This window comes from Hermetia illucens, chromosome 2 (genome assembly GCF_905115235.1).
Source record: "Hermetia illucens chromosome 2, iHerIll2.2.curated.20191125, whole genome shotgun sequence".
Classification (NCBI taxonomy): domain Eukaryota; kingdom Metazoa; phylum Arthropoda; class Insecta; order Diptera; family Stratiomyidae; genus Hermetia; species Hermetia illucens.
This window is the reverse complement of record NC_051850.1, coordinates 68,324,102-68,346,913: the sequence shown is the minus strand read 5'-3', so window position 1 is coordinate 68,346,913 and position 22,812 is coordinate 68,324,102. Positions and strand designations below refer to the sequence as shown.

The 22,812-nt window shown below is 40.4% G+C and overlaps 1 protein-coding gene across 3 annotated transcripts in view; it reads right to left on the bottom strand.

Moving 5' to 3' along the window:
* LOC119650461 (protein draper) overlaps window positions 1-22,127 on the bottom strand; it is a 28,479-nt gene extending 6,352 nt beyond the window's left edge. Inside the window, exons 1-12 of one of the 3 annotated variants that reach the window (XM_038053321.1) lie at window positions 21,871-22,127; window positions 21,647-21,810; window positions 15,209-15,340; window positions 13,584-13,830; window positions 11,834-12,702; window positions 11,608-11,772; window positions 11,184-11,390; window positions 10,793-11,125; window positions 10,460-10,624; window positions 10,095-10,400; window positions 9,882-10,034; window positions 9,778-9,807 (exon numbers count right to left, since the gene is read on the bottom strand). In XM_038053321.1, the coding sequence (XP_037909249.1) occupies window positions 9,778-9,807; window positions 9,882-10,034; window positions 10,095-10,400; window positions 10,460-10,624; window positions 10,793-11,125; window positions 11,184-11,390; window positions 11,608-11,772; window positions 11,834-12,702; window positions 13,584-13,830; window positions 15,209-15,340; window positions 21,647-21,810; window positions 21,871-21,986 (2,887 nt within the window). In that variant the 5' untranslated portion in view covers window positions 21,987-22,127. The remainder of the gene's footprint in view (window positions 1-9,777; window positions 9,808-9,881; window positions 10,035-10,094; window positions 10,401-10,459; window positions 10,625-10,792; window positions 11,126-11,183; window positions 11,391-11,607; window positions 11,773-11,833; window positions 12,703-13,583; window positions 13,831-15,208; window positions 15,341-21,646; window positions 21,811-21,870) is intronic. The other 2 variants (XM_038053322.1, XM_038053324.1) reach the window with 2 other exon arrangements.
* Between the last annotated feature and the right edge of the window lie 685 nt (window positions 22,128-22,812).

The window sequence follows — 22,812 nt, the reverse complement described above, 5'->3', positions numbered from 1 at the left end:
TCTGGATTAGGAAAGAGAGGCAAGAAGAGTTCGGCTGAAGATAAACACCAACAAACCCAAGATTCTCAGTCTGAAGGGTCATCGCACTCTCCCTATCTGCATTAATGGGCTGAACATTGAAGGAGTCGATCACTTCCTATATCTAGGAAATGTGGTTTCTGCCGATAGATGGTGGCGGCGAACTGAATGTGTCTCAATGCATTAACACCGCTAGAACCGCTTTCGCTTCCCTGTCTAGAATCCGGTAATGCATTTATCTCAACAACAAGATCAAGTTGAGACTTTTCTGTGTTGCTATATGGGAGTAACACATGGAAAGTGACTCCCAATGAACCTTAAATCTGAACCCCTTGGTGAACACTTGCCTGTGACGTATCATCAGAGTACGCTGGCCTGATACTGTTTCAAACAAAAAACTTGGTCGGCGCATCGGTCAATCATCCGTGGACGATGTGATCGGGAGGCGGAAGGGACAATAGATAGCTCGCACATTAAGAAGGGGCGACAATTCCAGTGCTAGCTACCCCATGCAGTGGAACTCACTCTCCCAGGATAGTTGACGAGTGGGTTGTCCAAGGGCCCTTGGCGCAGAACCGTAAAGGAAGACGATGTCTCGATATTTCAGCGGATCGGGTACGATGGCGCGTAAATGTGATTGGCGTATTATATCCCACCAAGGGGTAAATAGTAACCATATATGAAGCATCTACTTAGTCGTCACCTAATCCAAACAAACTAACATTAATCGCGACATCATCATCATTGAAAATGATGCAAATCACAATTGTCCAATATCAGCAATGGCGAAACTCAGCAACAAAGAATAATAAAGAATCTGAGCAACAACTAAAGCCGCAGTGAGGACACAAAGCCAAGAACGTATCTGCCACTGACAGTTCTCAGCAAGCATTATCTTCGAATCTTGTAACACTTCCGAATACAAGTTCATTAGGCACTCACTCGTACATAACGATTTTAACCGTTGCTGTTGGTAAAAAATTACAGTTTTTATAGCAGCCACCCATTTGAAAAAATGGAATTAGGTCATTCACAAGTTGATGGATCGGTATAACGGGATGAAAATGAGCGATGATTTTCCTGGTCGAGTTTTAACATAATCAACTACCCAATTCTCTCTCTCATTCTCAAAACGAATATTTCAGCTCTGGCCAGCTCTGGTCAATAAGGCGGATTTGCGCTCAATATAATTCGTAGGCATGTCGTGTTTTACGAATTATATAAAGGAGCATTCAACATCTGCGAGCCGCTACGGTCACGCTGCTCCCAGGGCAGAGGTGAGGCAGCGTCTGACGATTTGCTTCTGCCCTGGTAAGAAACCGTAAAGCCGTCGTCGCTTGACTTTTTTTTTATAAAAAAAGTTTGAGTGCAAGCCCTAAGCGAGGGGTCCGTGGACCAGAAAAGAAGGAGTAAGTTGCTCCTCAATTGGTCCGGTCCTGCATTAAGTTGATGCGGACTTAGGACCCCCTTCATTCTCAAAACGAACCCCCCCCCCTACTCAAGTTGGCAACAGGGCAATTGTCGCAATATTCGAATAGGATCCTACTACTCGATACAATTGAATTCAACACGAAAATAGCATCACTAAGATGAAACTGAAAATATGTGGCTGCCATAAATATTAAGCAACTAACATATTATTGTTTGGAAAAGTTTCCCAGAAACATTAGTCGAATATTTAGTAGGCAGCATCTATCCTTGCAGGAATCACGCGTATTAACCTGACTATATAAATAAATATATCTAATAAATATAAATATATCACGTGGTGACCGCTGGAAGCTCTTTCTTGACGAAAAGCTGCAGACGGAGAAGGATGAAGGCGAGTCTCCCGCGCCTAAAAACGGGACAAATTGTACCAACTGGTCCTCCAGGTTGGGGGTTGGGTAGGGCTGACAACCCTACACGGAAAACAACTTGTTACGAAGCCACAACAGGAGCCTCGGATAGGACGGATTTTCAAATGACGGACCTGGCAACGAAAAAGGAACAACGATTTGCGCATTTTCTCATTGAACGTGCGCTCCCTGTACAGAGATGAAGCTGATAGCCCATACCCTGTCCCAATATAGGGCTGATATAACAGCGTTGCAAGAGATGCGATGGACAGGGACCGGTTTCCTGGAGAAGAGCCACTACACCATATATTATAGCGGTCATCCAGTAAACCATGTGCTCGGAGTAGGTTTCTTAGTTAGCCAAAAAATGAAACCTGCTGTTATCGGCTTTGAAAGCATAAGCGAACGGCTATGCACTCTGCGCTCGCGAGGCAAGTTTAGAAATATAAGCCTCATAAACGTTCACGCCCCTACAGAGGAGACTGCAGAGTCGGAGAAGGATACCTTCTACGAGGCAGTAGAAAGAACCCTCGAAGCCTGTCCCAGATATGATATCAAAATCATACTTGGGGATTTTAACAGCCAAGTAGGGAAGGAGCCCGTATTCAGGCGATACGTTGGCTCCCATAGCTTACACGAAAAAACAAATGATAACGGACTGCGGACTATTCAATTAGCAGGGCCACACGAAATGGTTGTTGGAAGTACCTGGTTTGCGCGGAAAGCGGTCCACAAACATACGTGGGCCTCTCCAGACGGGACCACTTTCAACCAAATTGACCACGTGTTGATCGAACGCCGCTACCTCTCAGCCTTGATGAATGTCAGAACATATAGGGGGGCCAATATAGACTCGGATCACTATCTCGTTGGCATGGTGCTCCGAGCTCGAATAACAATACCACCTAGAATCCCCTCTGACAATCAGGTGAGAGTGAACACTGAAGCCATCCACAACACAACCCTCCGCGACACCTATAAGAGGGAAATGGATGCCGCAATAATCGCAGTCAACAGAGGACCTGGAGATGAAGCATCAACTAATGATCTTCACAACCACCTGAAGAACGTTATCATGGATACGGCCACAAATATACTTGGCCCCAACCGCAAAAGGAGTCGGAACGGTTGGTTTGACGATGAATGTAAGCTAGCAACGAAACGGAAGAATGCCGCATACCGAGTAATGTTGTATTCTCAAAGAACGCGGGCACGCGCAGAGACTTATCACGAACTCCGTCGAGCGGAGAAGCGACACAGACACAGACGGAAAAAGGAAGCCTGGGAGAACCAACAAGTCTGTGAACTAGAAAAGTACAGGGAGCAACCGCACCAGGCGCGGAAGTTGTACCAACAAGTCAGCAGGATGAAGCCTTATACACCTCGATGCTCATCCTGCCGAGACAAAGAGGAAAATCTGATTTCCGACAGAATGGGCATATTAGAGCGATGGGTTGAGTACTTTGATGAGCTAATGAACAACCAGAACATCGGCGAGTTGGAGGTCCCGCCAACTGAAGACGACGGACAAATACTGCCACCACCAAGTTTAGGAGAAACAGTCCGTGCAATTCATCGGCTAAAAAATCATAAGTCGCCAGGAGCCGATGGAATTACAGCCGAATTGGTTAAATATGGAGGCGACCAGTTACACCAAGTGGTTCATCAACTTGTGCTCAAGGTATGGGACAGCGAATCAATGCCTGACGATTGGCAACGAGGCATAATCTGTCTCATACATAAAAAGGGAGATATCACACAGTGCAGCAATTATAGAGGTATCACGTTGCTGAGTATCATCTATAAGATATTCTCCACTATCTTGCTAGGCCGGATAGCCCCATACGCCCAGAACATCATTGGCCCATACCAAAGAGGCTTCACTCCAGGCAAATCAGCAACAGATCAGATTTTCTCTCTGCGGCAGGCGATGGAAAAACTGTTGGAATATGGACAACAGTTGCACCATCTGTTCATCGACTTTAAAACCGCCTATGATAGCATAGCCAGGGTAAAACTGTACACGGCCATGAGAGAATTCGGTATCCCGACGAAATTAATAAGACTGACTAGGCTGACCCTGACCAATGTGCGAGGCCAGATAAAAGCAGCAGGATCACTCTCAAGACCATTCGACATCAACAACGGTCTACGACAAGGGGATGCGCTATCATGCGTCCTCTTTAACCTGGCCCTAGAGAAAGTGATCCGTGATGCTGAGGTGAATGCAAGAGGTACGATCCTCTTCAAGTCCACCCAACTACTGGCCTATGCTGACGATATCGACATCATGGGAAGAACCACCCGAGACGTACAAACTGCCTTCATCCAGATCGAGCAGGCGACGATTGGCGCGAGATCTTGGGCTGCACATCAATGAAGGCAAGACAAAATATATGGTGGCAACGTCAGCACCGAAGACGAATCAACCAACAACATCAAACCGCACTGATCAAACACAAACACGAACAAGAATAAGGATAGGAGAATACAACTTTGAGACCGTTGACAATTTCTCCTATCTAGGGTCGAAAATCACAACCGATAACAACTACGATGATGAAATCCGCGCACGGTTGTTGTCAGCCAACAGAGCCTATTTCAGCTTACAAAGACTGTTCCGCTCGAAACGTCTCACCATAGGGTCAAAGCTCTTATTGTACAAGACTATGATCTTGCCAGTCCTCATGTATTCCTCGGAAACTTGGGTTCTTAGCAAGAAAAATTGCGAACTCTTGGCCGCGTTCGAGAGAAGAATCCTCCGAAGAATTTTTGGCTACATGAGGATGGACGATTCCGTAGCCTACACAATGACGAAATCTATGAGCGATACCATGACCGTCCGGTTGTGGATAAAATCCGGCTCAATAGGTTACGGTGGGCAGGTCACTTAATCCGTATGGATGAAGATGATCCCACCCGGAAAGTTTATAAGGGCAATATCTATGGTAGGAAAAGAAGACGAGGCAGACCCTGCCTAAGATGGAGCGATGGCGTGGGCCACGCAAAACCGGGATATCTGGAGTTCCTTATTAAGGCAGGCCTAGACCGGATACCGGTTGTTGCGCCGTTGATGATGATGATATAAATAAATTGTGAGTCCGGATACCTGAGGGGTTAGAGCACAAGGCTACCGTACGGAAAGTTGCGGTTCAAATCTGGCTGGTGGCAGTGGGATTTGTATCGTGATTTGACGTCGGATACCAGTCGACAAAGCTGTGGATGAGTACCTGAGTCAAATCAGGGTCATAATCTCGGGGGAGCACAATGCTGACCACTTTGCCTCCTATAGGGTACTATAAACCTATAGTGTACGGTTATGGTCTTGAATGAAGTGCTCTAACACATTTCAAGGTCCTGAACCAATTGGATTGTTGCGAGAACAATTATTATTATATAAATAAATTAAAAACCCTGTTTTTGAAGGAAGAAGATATTGCTCAGTAGTAGACTTAGATGTAGTGGAAGCAAGCAAATAATGAAGAGGTTTAGCACGTGGGTTATTGATTACTTTCAGAACAATTAATATCGTGAAGAAATTTTCCTACTTAACAAAAGATCAGACCGGAGTTGCTCCGCCGAGTGTGCTCGGTCCTATAGTGTATTTTATCTACAGAGCGAACTTCCCTGGTAGCGTGCTAATTGCCCCAACAATCTTTGCAGGCGACACCCGAATCTGGGAATCTGGACAATTAGAAAAAAAAAACTGACTTGAAATATGAAGCATGAAAATAAACAAGTATAGACAAATAACTTTCACTTTGTGAAAAGAAAGTTATCTTTAAGTGAAAACGAACATCGCATTACCCTAATGAAATGATATTGCATACCTGACAAATTCAAAAACTTATTGGGGATGCTCCAAAAAATCATCACTCACTGGTTGATCTAGCAATCAGTGTTTAAATATATTCATAGATAAGGAATTCAACTATGGGGCTCTGCCACCAATATTAATCTGGTACAGGGGAATCAGTCGCAAATTCTAAAATATATCTTCGGTGTTCCCTGGTTTTCCCATAACATTCCCCTCCATCAAGATTTGGAAACTAGAACAATAGTGGAAGAAATTGAATGTTCCACTAGTAAAAAACTTATCCAAAGAAACAGCTTAGATAATCTTGTCTTATAGAGCCCACAAACGACGAACTAAGTTAGTGACCAAGCTCCCGATTACAGTGCGGTCTGTGGAGAAATTCTCCATACAACTCAGGTTACGGCAACGGTTGCAGAAACATAAAAATGTTTTGATATTTTGTGGGCGTGGCCTCTAAATGTGAATCAGTTGCGAATCGGTTCGGTGTGTGCTTGATCATTTGAAAAGCTTCCGAGCGGTTTTAATGTGCTGCGAACGCTTGAGATGTTCACATATGATGAATGATGATATGATCTGATATGATACGAATTAATATATTTCAGTCTTTTTCCTATTTATACTAGCAATATCTTGCCTATACTCTATAAATTGCTATACTCTTATAAATTGCTTAAGTGCAAATGTGCGTTCGATTATTTCTTAATTACATTGACAATAATTCATCCAGTTCTTATTGCTGTCATTATCATTATCTAGAAAGCCATTGTTATGGCATCGTCGTATATTGTATGGGGTGTTGTTTGGGTGATTTATGGGTAGGATTGTAAATGGAGGACTGTTGATATGATATATGATTATTAGATCTTGCTACTATGTAAAATTAAATTGGAAAACTTTAAATTACCCGGTCGCTACAGTTCATTACAATAATGTGCTAGTTTTCTTCTTTCTTGTTCGCTCATATTCTTTTCTTAAAATGCATTTATCTTATTTAGAATGTAAGTACATGTACTGTGGTATCTTATGATGTTCCTTATCCTTGAATATTCAAACATGGTTTATGACGCTTCGGATGCACTTTAAATTTCTTATCGTTCAATTGAATGGTTCATAATTCTCGTTTGAAAAAGTGTTTAGGGTAGTGAAGCCTTCTTCCTTAATTAAAAAGGAATTTTACTCGAAAGAACCCTGATCCCTCTGGTCTACCTTAATCCTTTTATTAGGTTTTTTAATAGCAAGTAAGCGATGCCTGGTAATCAAGAATTTTGTTCCGCATTAACGAAAGCTAAACACCGCGGTTGGGTATTGCTCAAATAGGAATTTCATTTATTTTAAAAAAAAGGTTTGCGATGTACCTGGACTCTGTAACGTCGCCTAGCATTTTCTGAAAATGAGAAATTATAGTGACGCTTGTCCTTTGCTTTATCTTGAAATTATGTACACTCCTCGAGATCTTGCAAGGAAATGAAGCTGCAGGACCAATTGCTGCCTGTGTGACGAACGAACCGTAACCTCGTTACCAACTTGGTTTATTCTTTGAAAATAAGAAATTATTGCTTATTTTGAAATTAAGAAGGTTATTAAGACAAACATCATTTAAGATAGGATAATTAGCAAGTGGATCATAGGCCGTTAATTCGTTTGTGTTTCCTCACATTGTATTAAATTAAATTATGGGCACATAAAAATAAGAATTTTAATTAACCTCTTGGTGAAAGATGACACAGATATATTTATATCTGCACTTCCTATATCAGCATTATTACCTTCCTAAGCCGCATGAATCCTTTCCAATAAAAATGCATGGCTTATCGGAACTAAAGAGCAACAAACAAGGATGGTTGTTGGTAAGATTTACATAATATTAACTTAGACTCAACTCACATTATATTTGTTACTTTTTCGTTGCAATCGAAATTAACTAGTCAATTAATGGCTTTCAAACTGAACATAAAGATCATCGTTTTGGTTAAAATCCGATTGTTCTCAATCATGGCTCCTCCATAAAACCCACCCGGAGGACTACGCACATATGTAATTTAACGCCACACTAAAAGAGACTGCGCAACATAGCGAAGTTCACGACGCAACGATGTGCACTGTTCGACATCTCGCATCGTAATGACTCTTACGGCGCAACGATGTGCACTCCTCGAAATCTCGCAACGAAATGAAGTTGCAGGGTCGGTTGGTGCGTATGTGACAAACGAACGGGTAACTTGATCACCAACTTGGTTCGCCGTTTGTGGGCGCTATTACAGGCAATTCACGGTTGAAAAATTTTTGTCTAGACCAAGAAGACTAGACACAGAGGGAGCAATTGCAGCGGCAAAGGGGCATAGAATCTTATTGTGCACCTTTCGGCCAGGGAAGAGGTAGGTCAGTGGTTTTGGTGTTTCGATGTCGCCCAGGTGGCTTTCTTGTGTGTATTTCTTCACCTCATCCCAGCAGGAAACGGATGAATCCGAAAAAATCATCTTATTTCCTCCTCACTTCCTAGGAGAGCAAACATGGATCTATCGCTGAGAATGTTGCGCATGTTTGCTTCCACTAAGCTTCCCATAGAAGAATTTTCCATTAAAATCCACTAGCATTAATTCGAAATAATTCTTTAAGGAAGCTCTGCATTTGATTCTCGCTGGGATGTGGGAAGCCATAAACAGCTGGAAAATATCCGTTGTTATGACAAATGCTGCCACGTGCTCGCGCCATGTGCTCGAAACCATGTGGCCGCACACCGATGCACTTCATCGCATACATGGCACTAACACCAGCCGGTATGCCCGGAATTTTGCTCGCGCAACTCCCGTCGCGATCGAATGAGCAATATTTTAAGGTGCCTGCACAAACAACAAATAAAAAATTTTAAGTAACTAAACTTAAAACGTTCACAGAAAACTCCCAGCAATGATGTAGGATTATTTATATTATTCATCAGTTTTAAAAAATGAAATATATTTCAAATTTCTTATGCACTACCGTTCAAAAGTTTGGACGCGAACATATTTTCAAATTAATTTGAAGCAGAAATGAATATATTGGCTCTTGACGTAAAAGAACTGAAAATGCCGAACCCTTCACAATTTTTCTGGAAATATCCCGGATTGAATTTTTTTGACTGATAGTTTAGTGCTTCCGATAACGACACAATAGCTACTATTCTTTTGCAATAGCTAGGTTTACATGCCATAATAGTGTATTGCAGATCCTTATCAGTTGTGCTTAAACACGCGTTGACGAAAATTATGTCTAGTTTAATTGAAATTACAACTTAATTGAGAGTACGAAATCGTTATTCGTGGAGTGTCAAAACGGAAGCAATTACCTATTGAACAACATAGTGTGATGTGTTTTACGTGAAGAAGGATGCACATTATGAAATAGCCATCGCAATCACCAAATCTTTCCCATTGAAAATGTCTGGGATGAACTGGACTAAAGTGTAAAAATTTGATTTGACCAACATATTTGACCAAATGGTAATTTTTCATTCATGTTTCCTTGAAAATCTTTTTGCTCCCTCACTTTTGGATGATAGTGTATATGCTTGAAATCAAATAAAAAATTTTACCTAAGCAAAAATAGTGAAAATGTTCATTCTATTAATATTGATTTGCAGTAACAGACTGGCAAAAGTAAGCACTTGGAGCAAAAAAAGTTAATACCGAGAGGGAGGGAAGTAAAAACCAGATGTATAAAAATTGAAGACCACATATTGTCAGAAAACGAAACTGTAACATGTTTCAAAGAATAATTTTTAAAAAATGTGTATTGAACTAGGATATTAGAGTAAACTCAAATTAATCGATGTACACGAAAGAGTAGAATTCATATCTATTTATGGATTATTAATTACAGATTCTTCACGACCAGCAGTGGCTGATTTTAGAACTTCCCCATTCGACCTGCACCAATGACCGACATAAGTTCGGAATTCGATTTAGACGTCAAAAGCTAAAGAAGAAGAAGTATAATATTAATAATGGATTCCCAAAACCAATATTATTCCATCAACCATATCCATATGTGTAGGTCATTGTCATCTAATATCCTCTGTGATATATGTAACAAACAAATGAATGGTAATCCTTTCATAAATCTTACCCTTGAAAATGTTTTTACGATACTCCATCCCTTTCGTTAGATGAAACGAGATGAGAGTGTTTAGCATAACCATTCGTAAGTTATTTGAAATAAAATGGACATACCTGGACTGCTGAACCCTTCCTTTTGTTTAATTTCATCGTACACATGCTCCTCCTTCGAAGCTTCGTCGATACTGTGATATACATTTGGGTTTGTCAAGTCAGCGTTATAATTCTTTTCAGATGTTGTATTGAAATTAATGGAGTACGTTCCAGCTGAATGATTAAAGTTTTCAACATTATACAAATTCAGTGTTAAAATGAAAGAAATTATACCTCGACTGCTTGCATTCGAATTGTCATCGTAATCCGAAGGACCCGATCCACGATCGAGATTGTTCATTTTTGGTCGCAAGTTATTCAAAAGCCGGGTATTATCAGCACCTGTTTGCATTCCATAGACGGGATTATCGAAATTATGTCTATCACTTAACGATTGCGGATCTGCCATGTAGGCAACATGAGCTATCTCTGTTTTTAGATTAGACACTCTTCGCCTATAGTATAGAAGTACACCAATTAGGATTCCAACGCCAATTAGAGCTGCTACAATTCCGAACGCCAGGCCTGCTTTGTTCGGCGCTGAAAAGCATACATTCCTTTAGCTACGTAATTAGGGTTATATTTAAAAAAAAATTTACAATCTTCTGTAACCTGGACACGTTGAAGTGATGTTTGAATATCACAATTTGGTCCTGTTAAACCCTGCCTGCAAATACACCCATAAGCGGCATGGCATACGAAATTTTGCGATGGACAAGCACACGGTTCCATACAGTGATTGCCGAAAAATCCATCAGGGCATACTAAAAAGTTCAAGAGAATAATATTTGTGAGACTTAAAACGTCCTTTTAACAGAAGTAAAAATTTTAAGTGAATGTTACAATATCAAGTTCGAAGTCTCAACTTCGAGAGAGGAAGAAAAAAATTGGTTCTATTCAGAAATGATAAAACAAATGTCGCGATTACTTACCATCTTCACAATGAACACCCATCCATCCAGGAGGACATAAGCAATGACCATCATTTTTCCGGCATTTAGACTCATTTTTACATTTACAAACTTGACTGCAGTTATTCCCATAAAAGCCTTCTGGACAAGCTTTGTTGCATGAAGGACCTGACCAACCAGGCGGACATTGGCACTCTCCTGTCAAATGCGAACATTCACCGCCATGCTCACACTTACAAATCGAGTTGCAACCAAGCCCGTACGTGCCAGGTGAGCAAGGGTTTTCACAAAGCATTCCCGTAAACCCTGCAGCACAGATAAATTTTCCCGTCACATGATGACATGACATATTTCCTGAAATAATAAATAGTATAATAATGATCATTATACTAAAATCCTTAAAAATACTAACCATGCGCAATTTCTGGGCATCTTTCCCTGCATCCAGCACCATAATACCCTTCTGCACATGGCTCACTACAATCTTCTCCAATCCAACCATTCGAGCAAATACATCTTCCGCTTACTGGATCACAAGATGAGTTGTTTTGACAAGTACATATTTTATCACAGGCCTCGCCATAATAACCTGGTTTGCACTTCGTTTCACAATGAACACCTATGTATAAACATAATTGTTAATATGTGGTTACCACTCTTAGGCTGTTAAGAAAAGTATATACCATAGATCCCCTCTACAAATTTTCAAATAGGCGAATGAACCAAATGAATAAAGTCGAGAAAAATGTGGGGTTAGTATTGATGGGAGCAAGATTTAGTTATTGTTAGTTATAGCCATATTATAAGCGGCAAAGAAAGTGAAAATATTGCTTTACCTCCCCATTCTTTTTTGCAGAGGCAACGACCGTCCACGGGATTGCAACTAATCGTGTTCTCGATTTCGCAATCGCATTCTAATGTGCAGTTGTGACCGTACAAGCCTTCTGGACATTTCTGGTCACACCTTTCACCGGTCCACCCAGGACTGCATCCACATGAACCTAAAATATTCAAGGCATTTCTCCAAGTCAGCTCTAAAACAAATGTGCATATTCCTTTTACCATCTTGTGGGTGGCAAGCTCCATTCACGCATTTGCATTTTTCCTTACAATCTTTTCCAAAATGTTGCTCATCACAAGGTCGATCGCATTTCAGATTTTTCCAACCTGGTGTACAGAAGCATTGTCCCGTTTCAGGAGAGCATTTTGCCCCATTTTCACAATCGCATTTTTGGCCACATTCTAGTCCAAATGTCCCTTCGGGGCACATTTCATCGCAATGTATGCCCTTGTATCCAGCAGCGCAAATGCATTCTCCAGTCACGGGGGAACATTTCGCATTGTTCCTACATTCACAAGTCAAATCGCAATTTTTTCCATATTTAAGGAATGTGCAAGGCCTGTTACACTGGCCACTGCTCCATCCAGGCTTACAGTGACATTCCCCGGTCCATGGATGACACATTTCCACGTTTGCCATTTCACATTCGCAAGTTTTAGTGCAATTCGGACCATACTTGTTAGGCGAACATTTCCTTAAATCACATCGGAGGCCCTCCCAACCTTCAGGGCAAGTACATGCTCCTGTTGCCGGATGGCACTTTCCGCCATTTTTGCATTGACATGTTTTTGAACAATTTTCCCCGTACTTATTTGGGGGACATGAGTCGAAACAATTCTCCCCTATAAAACCTGCGAAACATTCACATTGTCCTGTGATGTGGTCGCAATCGCCGTTCAAGCACTCGCAAGTTTGGTTACAACCCAAACCGTATTTTCCTTGGGGACAGCGATTGGCACAAACAGACCCCATCCATCCAGCAGGACATTCACACGCGCCTGTGATCGCGTCACATTTACCATCGTTTTGGCAGCGACATACCTGTTTACATTCGGCCCCGTGCTTACCGTCCGGACACTTATCCTCGCATCTTCAATATTTTAATAATTATTACAATGTCACAGCAGCTTACATTACACACCCAATGAAATTCAAATAAGCCTCTACATGAGTAATTAGCTAAACAAATCACGATCCAATATTTATGTGGTTTACGAGTTTCAAGTGAAAATTGTTTATAATTCCCTATTTTTCTAAAGATCTTTCCGCTTAACAGGTTGAATGCTGAATGCGTATTCATGCATGAAGTCAGAGTGAAGTGGGCGACATGTGAAATGACAAAAAAGCACCAATGCGTGGTATATGCTTATTACTAGTTAAAACCGTTGTTAGGTAAATCTAATATATTTTAAAATTTAAGAAAAGTTGCTATGCAACATAACTAGGCTACAAATTTTGGGTTATGAAAATAACAGCTCCTCGGAAAGGTGTTTTATTTAGAAACGGCAATCAACATCTTAACCAGTATATGAGCATTCAGGATTGACAAGAGAAAAAATGATCCAACTAGTATAGGGTACTTCCATATACAAAGAAAACTGAATATATGCAAATAAGCCACTCTTATTTGCTGCAATGCTCTAAATACAGCCTGTTTGAATAGAATATTACAAATTTTTTCAAAATTATTTTAAATTAATTTTATAAAATTATATGTTTAATTGAATTGAGAGTGAAAAATGATGAAACTTGTCACAAAACCACCCAACTTATGATACTGGAAGATACTGCACCCAAGAAACTCATTCTATAGAAATGAGAACCGGTTCCAGACAAACTTCATATAAAAACAAGATTGGAATTCTCTGAACAATGCAATTGAGTCGGAACTGTTCGCGTTACATCCGGCTTTGGCAGATGTGACAATTGGCTTATTTGAAATTCATTCGGTGCAAATTTGAATCAACTTACAAGGGACCTGTAAAACCTGCAGCACATGTACATTCACCAGATATATGATGACAGGACCCGCCGTTATTGCAGCGACACTCCTCTAAACAATTCATACCATATCGATCCGGGGCACATATATCCTCACAATGTTCTCCTATATAACCTTTTGCACATATACACTCTCCAGAGTAAGCATCGCATGACGCGTTGTTTAAGCAGTTGCAAATTTTCGAACAGTCCCGACCCCATTTACCGTCGGGACATGCTATACGTAAAAAAACTTTGTTAATTGAGGCCCTTACTTACAAATACAATTTGATCAGGTGAATGCGAGTGCAATATTTCATGAAAATTAAAACCTATATTGACTCTACATCATTGCAAAGTAATATCAACCCCACCAAATAACTACAGCTATCGAATTGGTCATTGCCTTTGCTTTTGACTAGTCACACTACATTTTTCCCACATTTAAAATCTACGATAATTTTTTCAATCTTTTCCAGTACCTGCAATAGGTAATTGCGAATACGTTCATGTGGAAAAGATCCAGACAATAATAGAACAACTTTTCAGTAACTCGTATTGATAGAATCATAGAATGAGATGTTAGGGTGGCACATCTATTGTAGAAGCAGATATTTGATGGTGTATTTAGCGACAAGGAGATTTTAAAATTGTAAAGTTAGATAGAAGTAAAAAAAATAATTTTAGGAGTCAAACCAAAAATCACAAATGAAACCAAAAAATACCTGCGTGATATACATGCATGTGACCAGAAAAGCGGACATCATCAAGTAGAAAAGCGCCACATTGAAAGCTTGTAATTTTAGCAACAATATTTAGGTTAATCTTGATTTTATTTAAAATACATGCCCATAAAGTATAGATCGAGGACCAAGGCTTTTTAACTACTAGCACTATGAAATAGCATGAAATATAAAACTCGTTAGTTCTCCTTTCAGCACTAATGGTTTATAGGCTCATATTCCGAACAACCTAAATTGTCTCGAGAAAACAAATGGACAGAGAGATTCATTAATCATGTTTAGTTACAAGCTGTATGCATATTATAAGCTTTATATTTTCTCAACTGCTGTTAAATTCTTGAACTATTTAGGCTGATGAGATTAATAAAGGGCGCGAAACTTGTTATTCTACTTTATATTTGAGGAGATATATCAACGAAGCAAGACAGTCCAGACGTGCCTCATTTAACGCGCATATATATTGAGGTTTCATGACTTATCAACAGTAAAGACAAATTTCTTGTGTCGCTTGAAAGTGCTCATTACTAAATTATTTCTGGAAGCTAATATTATATAATCCTGTTCCAAGGTATTTCTTTTTGTCGTCCCTAAAACCAAGTCAGTAATTTGTACCAAGATATAAAATGAAAGCGCTACACAACAAGACTTCGAATACAAGCTGCTGTTAAAAGTGATAAAATCTGATTCTCCTAAAGGGTATTTTAAATTGTCACAGAGGATGTTCGTTAAAACTACACAGAAGAAAACAAATAACTTTTGTGCTTTCTATGAGTACAAAGTCGTTGGTCGATAGAATGCCAGAATGTATGTATAAATGTAAAACCACGCCCGATTTGCAGTTCCATATCTAATGAACACGCAATAAACACTTACAGATATCACAAGAGGGTCCACCGAAGCCGGGTTCGCATTTGCAATGGTTTGGTGCTGAACAAACTCCATGTAAGCAAGTTTGATTACAGATGGGTATGCATCGATCCCCCGATGGGTTCTTTCCGTAGCCCTCTAAAAAAAAACAAAAAAAAAAAAAAAAGATTAATGTCTGTTTTTTTTTAACTTTTAAAATTCATGAAAATAGATTTTTAAAAAGACAAACTGATCGAAAAAATTGTATGAAAATAGAGTAATAATAAAAGAAAATGAAGTATAACAGATTAACAGATTATATTACGAGTAATTACGACTACACTGATGAAAAAGAGTTTGTTACAATTCCTGCTCTTTCTTATCTAAGTTTATCAGCTGATTTCGAATATACCATCAGAATTTGCATATCACGTTCCATTTTCTTTGTGATTCTACGCTGAGGGATCCAATGGACGATTTTTTAGACTGCTACGTTTCTCCAATTAAAATCGCTGACAAGGTAGGGCGGTCAAGGGGTAGTATAGATCCCAGGGCGAAAGCGTGAAATTAACTCCACGATGGAACACAAAACATGGGAAATGCTTGCTAAATCAACGCCAACAGCTTTATCTCCACGTGGTTATCGCAAGGATACTTTCTTAATGAAGAATTGCAGACTGAGAAGGGCGAAGGCGACCCTCCCGCGAAATATGATTTGCGCATTTTCTAATGAAACGTGCACTCCCAGTGCAGATCGAAAGTTGCTCAGCAGCTAGCCGATACCCTTAATATAAGGCTTATTTCATAGCATTGCATAGATACGCTTGGTAGGGAGCGTGAGGAAGAGCCAGTGCACCATATATAATATATGGTGGTTTGGAAACATAAGCCTGCAGAGGAAACTGCAAAGTTAGAGAAGGATACCTTCTATAAGACAGTGGATGTAGCCTTCCTCCGGCAGGATATTTGAATCATATTTGTAGATTTTAATAGCCAAGTAGGCTTTGATAAATGTCAGAATACTTTGGGAGCCAATATAGGCATGGCTCACTATCCCGTTGCCATGCAGTTCCGGACTCGAACAACAACTACTTCGAATGCCCTCTAGCAACTAGGTAAAGAGAGTACTGAAGTCATCTATAACAAAATCATCGGTAACATTTAGATAAGAGACTGTTGGAGCATGATCTTCAGTTGCACCGCCTTTTTATTGTAAAACTGTACATAACCGTGGGAGAGTTCAATATCCCGACTAAATTACTACTGACCTTGACTAATGTGCGAAACTAAATAAAAGCAGCAGGATCACTTTCAAAACTTCTTATCGTCAAGAACGATCTAAGAAAAGGAGACGATCTACCATGAATCCCTTTTAAGTTGGCCATGCAGGACGGGAGGCCAGCGAAAAACAAATCGAGATATATAAACTGCCTTCGTCCAGATCAAACAGGCCGCGCGAGATCGTGGGATCAACATTAATGAAAGCAAGACGAGATACATGATGACAACATCAACACCAAAACCCAAACCATAATAACACCAAATCAATCGAAAGGACTACTCCTCTAAATGTAAATGAAATCATCTCTGGGAGCTATTACTTTCATTTATTCGAAAATTCCGGACATTTGTGATCTTTCCTAGGAAAGGGTAGAGGATTATCATTTAGAATTTTGGGAAGGGCATCAGCCTTGAGTGCAACCATTGATGGGGTATTTCCGTACTCCTTGCTTTCTAACACCATTAGAGTAAAGCCGACGGACTTTGTGTCCTCTCCCTGCAACTGTTCCTTGCAGTTCCTGCGACATCTGCAATTTTTTGCAAGTAAAGTAGGGCCATCTGCATCAATGGACGGAATATCGAAGGGCATTTACCAATTTGCATTTTTGGATAGTATTTTTTATGTGTTTTCAATGCCACTCAGCGTAATCCACCTTCGCAGCTATATTCAAAAACTGACAATGCAGTCATTGCAAGCACTAAAGCTTTTTTCGGTGTCGATGCATGGGAGTAGCACGTAGAAAGTGGAAACAATTGTTTCTCGGAAGCTCAAACATACATCAACTTTTGTCTGCATCGTGCCATCGAGGATTCTGGCCCGAGATAATTTTAACGCGCTATGCCTCGCATTCTGACTTATGGTAACTAACTGTGAAACATGGAATCAAAACTTCGAGCCGGAGTCAAACAGATGAAACCTTGGAAAAATTAAAGATCCTGATAAAGTGATGTTTACAGTGCGCTCATAGGGCCCTCAGTGGGTGCACGCTCGGGCTGTTTCATTACAAAACAAAGGTGCTCACGAACACCCCGTGGCATATATAAGCTGCTTGTGGACCAGTGCTGAGCGAAATTATTCGGCGTATGAGAGAAAAGCCGTTGCCATGATGTGGGCTTTCAATACGTTTCGTAGCTACATTGATGATTTGCAGGGCACCGTTGGGACGGATGGGGAAGAGAAATGTTGTAACTGATATGCTTCCGAGGTTACCATGCCTATACGAAAATATCCGGTCCCGCAGAGACTAGAAGAAACAATTAAAAGAACCAGATCTAGGGAAAATTATTTCCGGTTTTGAGAATAAGACGCCATCGCAATTTGATGCTTGGTGTCGAGAATTTCCAGTTGGTGGTGCTTTCTCGCGAGTGTTGTGTGATGTTTTATGAAAGAAATCGTCAGTAAATAGCCAAAATGCTAAAAATTTTCGGCGAATAATCAAAACATTTTCCGGCTGTTACAGACACCAGGACGCTTATCCAGAAATTGTTTCATCAAATACGTTTGAGAGTAAGAATTGTGATTTGAAGCCAAGGCAGTCATTTAGTTTATTATGGTCCGAAAAGCTACCATCGATACGTTTCCCCATATACTTCGCATGGTGTAAAAATACTGGTAAAACAGTCGCTTTCTTAACCTTTGATAGAAAACTTCGCACTTTAAATGATGTCTTCAGCGATATTAGAAGTAGTATACAGGAATAAAATGAGATTGTGGATCCCGAAATAACCCCAACTTGGCTCGCCGAGCTTCGCGTGAAAGACTTATTCAAGATTAATTTCGATCTTATTGTCAGAAATGGTCCCTTGAGCACTTTCACGCTTTTCCGACTATTTTCTTTAGGGGTGTGCACCAATAAAATAGACGCTGTGGATGAATCAGTGGTCAATACATGTAGTAAAATTGCTGAAATATCGCCCATTGAAAAGTTATAAATTAACAGCAATTTTGAAGCACTCTAAGGTCGCACAATAGTTTTTTTTCAAACATTAAAATATGATGAGTACTACGATCCGATTGATGATTGATGATTATTATTGTTATTATTATGAATTTAAGTGTAAAATGAAGATAACATTTCCCAAAGGGAACATTTTGGAGGGAGAACCTCGAGGAACAAAGACTATTTTCTTGCAGAATGGATGCATTACAGCAACCGGAATACCTTCAGTTGATTTAGATACTACAACACACGGCAGAGAAGGAATTTTATATTTATCATTCTATCGTCTAAACAGGCGCACTAGGGCAGAAGTTGCACTATACATTTTCACGAGTTCTGATGCTGTTTTTTCATTACTTCAATAATGCGCTCTACGTCGATGATGCTGAAGGAACCGATAGTAATGCCTGAGAGACAGTCGTCCCGGGATGATTGACAATCTTGTGTTTTTCGTTCATGTGTTTCTGTTTTGTAATAGAACGAACCTGTTAATATCCAATCGATGCTGTTAGTGAATTGATTTGTCGATGCAGTAGGAATATCGGATCAGCACGCGACAAGTTACGGCTATCCAAATACGTCTATTCGGAATTTTTGAAAAGAAATTCATGCGCATAACCAGGAGAGCCGAAGATACTTATATATCCCATACACTTCAGTGCAATTCCATACTCTGAGAAAAAGTACATATAATCATGTGTCTCATGAAGAGGGGAAACAACTTTGCCATTGACAATTTATAGCTAGCTCTCATATTTTTTGGAATTATTAGCCGGGTAAGCGGTACATCAACCGAGATACTTGGCTTTGGAATGATAATGTCGAAATGAAGGTCCGTGAAAAGAAACGCCTCTACCACAAATTTCTCGACGATAAAACGCCTGCTAATTGGCAAATTTATAAAAATGCCAACCTGGAAGCAAAGAAAGCAGTCGCTGTCACCCGAGCGGACCATTACAAAAATCTTTACGATAAACTGGACACTCCGGATGGCTAGGAGATCTGTATCGACTTGCTAAAAGCCGTAACGACCGTACATTTCTGTTGCGTTAATGACAAGAACGGAACTTTGCTTACCAAACGTCGAGCCGCAACAGATAGATGGCGAGAATAATTCAAGTAGATTTCAACTGAAGAATTTGCTCGTCCTCCACTTCCACTATCATTGCCGACATGAGGAGCAGTTTCACCTGTCAGCGCAACTGGTGCTCAGAGGTGGCGGTGAGGAAGATGGGACGGCAACCCTGTCGGCCAAACCAAAACCAAGTGGCCGAGGAGAACCTCCATAGTGATGGCACTGGGAGATGCTGTACTCACTTTGGCTTGCCGGCCGTGATGCAGTAGGCGAATATTCCAAAGCCCTAATCAGGGTGATCAGACCCGAGTCTGCACGGGGACTCATCTGAAGTGGTAATTGGCCACGAAACCTTACCAGAGGTATACTGGCACCATGGGAACCGGGAAAGCCCCTGGACTCACATACTTCGGGTGAACTCCTGTTGTATGTGAGAACAGCTCGGTTAATTGCGGTTGGCCCCCCTAGTGGGAGTTTCATGGTGGTTGTTGTTATGCTCAAGCGAGAAGAGACCTTCGAGCCTCGAAGTGGTGTTACGTATCAACTCGGGTGCCGTACTCTATAGTTCGGTAGAGATTTAGGTAATTCTTGCATCCACCAGTATGAATGCTAAGCCATGCACTTGGTATAGACTGGTATCGTTGTTGCTTGTCTCTGATTGTGATCGCAAAATCAATCCGTGTCTTAAGAGGACCGTAGGATTAAGTCTCACGACAGGTGCCTACGTAAAACACCATCACATTGCATCTGAGCTCTGGAGAGCGAAGAGCTGGGACCTAACACTGTGACTCAGTGAATTCTTTAATCGGGTTATTCAGGAAGGAAGAACACCATCTGACTGGCAAGAAAATACCACTGTTCCAATATCGAAAAAGAAAGGTAGTCCAGTCCCATACCATGAAGATTTTTGAACGCATTCTTATTCTTTACAACCGTATTCGCGAAATCTTTGAAATAATCGTGAATCGAGCCAGATTTTCCAAAAACTACGGAACTACTGACGCAATACACACTGCGCGGTTACTCATGGAGGAACACCGTGAGAACCATCGCCGTTTTTACATTGCATTTCTGGATCTAGAGAAAGCGTTTGACCGTGTGCCACTCGAACTCATCTGGTATGCTTTACGACAACACTTAATGCCAGAAGAACTCGTGGGCTGTGTTCAATTGCTCTACTACGATCCGAAAAATAAAGTTCAAAGTATGGCGGGTGTATCAAAACCGCTTCGTGTCTCTGTTGGTGTTCATCAAGGAAACGCGCTCTCACCACTTCTCTTTGTTCCTGTTATGGACACCGTCACACGAGATATCCAACGTCCTGCGGCTTATGCACGCGATGTTTTCCTATCATCTGATAGCAAAAATGATCTCGAGCGACTTGTTCAAAAATGGAATGATCACTTCATGCAACACGGTTTCAGATTGAATCTAAACAAAACTGAGTTTTTGACGACCGATCCACATGAAACATCACTGTCAGGGGCGGTGATCTGCCTAGAACTGAGCTATTTAAATACCTCGGGTCAACGCTGTCAGTCAATGGAGAACTGCGTTATGAAATTGCTTCACGCATTAACGCAACCTGGATGAAGTGGCGTTCCACAAGTGGTGTTCTTTGTAATCGACTTATCAACGAACGTCTCAAATCTTAAATTTATCGCAATGTCGCCCGTCCTGTCGCCCTCTATGGTTCTGAGTGTTGGCCGATTATAAAAGACAGTGAACGGCGTCTTGCGGTAATGGAGACGAAGGTGTTATGTTGGACTAGTGGTATCACACGTTTTGATCACATCCGAAAGGAGGATATCCGCGATCGTTATGAGGTTGTACCGATTGTGAAAAAGTTGCGAGAGAAGCATCTTTGATGGTATGATCACGCAGTTCGTGCTAACGACAATCCACTTGCCAAGATTGGTCTGAACATCGAAGTCGATGGTAAGCAACCAAAAGGCAGCCCGAAACAACGGTACGCTGGATGTGGATTCGAAAGCCTCGAGATTGCACCCAGATCATGCATTCGATAGAGCCAAATGGCGAAACCGATCACGACGAGCCGACCCCGCTTATGAACGGGACAAAGACTGAAAAAGAAGATTGGCAGAAGAAAGAAGAATCCGACATTAAACTACTGTAAAACAATATATTGATTATCAAATTATACTTTACCACAGCATTCTTTCACAGGTCTCGTTTTATTTAGTAACTGTGTCTTATTAACTGTTCTTTGTTTTATTTTGTACGTTGTGCATCTTGGTGGTACGTTGAAGCACCATACGTTTTCCCGTACTTGATACGACTGCTTTTCAGTTGTCACTACTTCAACTTGATACCTTCAAAACAAAAACAAACATTTTTACTGAAAAAATTCATTTTCAAATCTCTATACTTACTGTTCTAGACGTCGACACACGTTTGGCCCATCAAGTTCTGCGTTTTCAGAGCACGTCAACAATATCACAGCAAATAAGCTCAAAGCAATTAAATACGTTTTGTATATTGCTTTCATTTTGTTAGAATAAAAGTACTGCAGTATGCGCTGCTTTTATAGTTACATAAAGTATTACCGGGGTAGTCTTCAATGAGATTTTCTTCTTGTATCATTTGAAATTATCCCACAATTATTTTCCATAAGTTCGAAGTTTATTATCTGAAAATTTAAAGCAAACTGATTGATAATGCTGCAAGCTATACAAATAATAAACGAATGAATGATAAAAATTTTTGAATTCGTTATCATGTTTATCACTTATATTTCGTGCCAAAGGTCAGTGGCTTGATTGCTAATATTTATGTAGGCTTAACTAAGAATCAATTTGAAAAAATATGTTTCTCTGACGAAAATATAGAGTTTATATAGCCAACTATTGACTTAAGGTCGTTTATTCTGTACCACTTGGAATCAGTCAACCGCTTCATCACAAATGAGGTAGAGCTGTTTCTTATTCATCACAACCGCTGCTTGCATCAATCAATTCCGCTGATTTGATGCATGTCCGAATACAATCGGTATTACTATTGAATATTTATATGTATTGCATGTATTCTTTTTAACACAAATAGCTCCTCAAAACATAATTTCTGTTGAAATTAATGTCCATATTTTTTTTACAGTTGGTATATAAGTTGAAAAAAGAACTAGGTTTTTTCCTTATCCTATAAATATTTTTATTTTTTCACCGCATACAATTGTTTCGGAGACCACGTGCCTCCTTCCTCAGTGCTAGTACCTAATTAGGCACGTGGTCTCCGAAACAATTGTACGCGGGGAAAAAATAAAAATATTTACAGGATAAGGAAAAGAACCTAGTTCTTTTTTCAACTTATAATTTCTG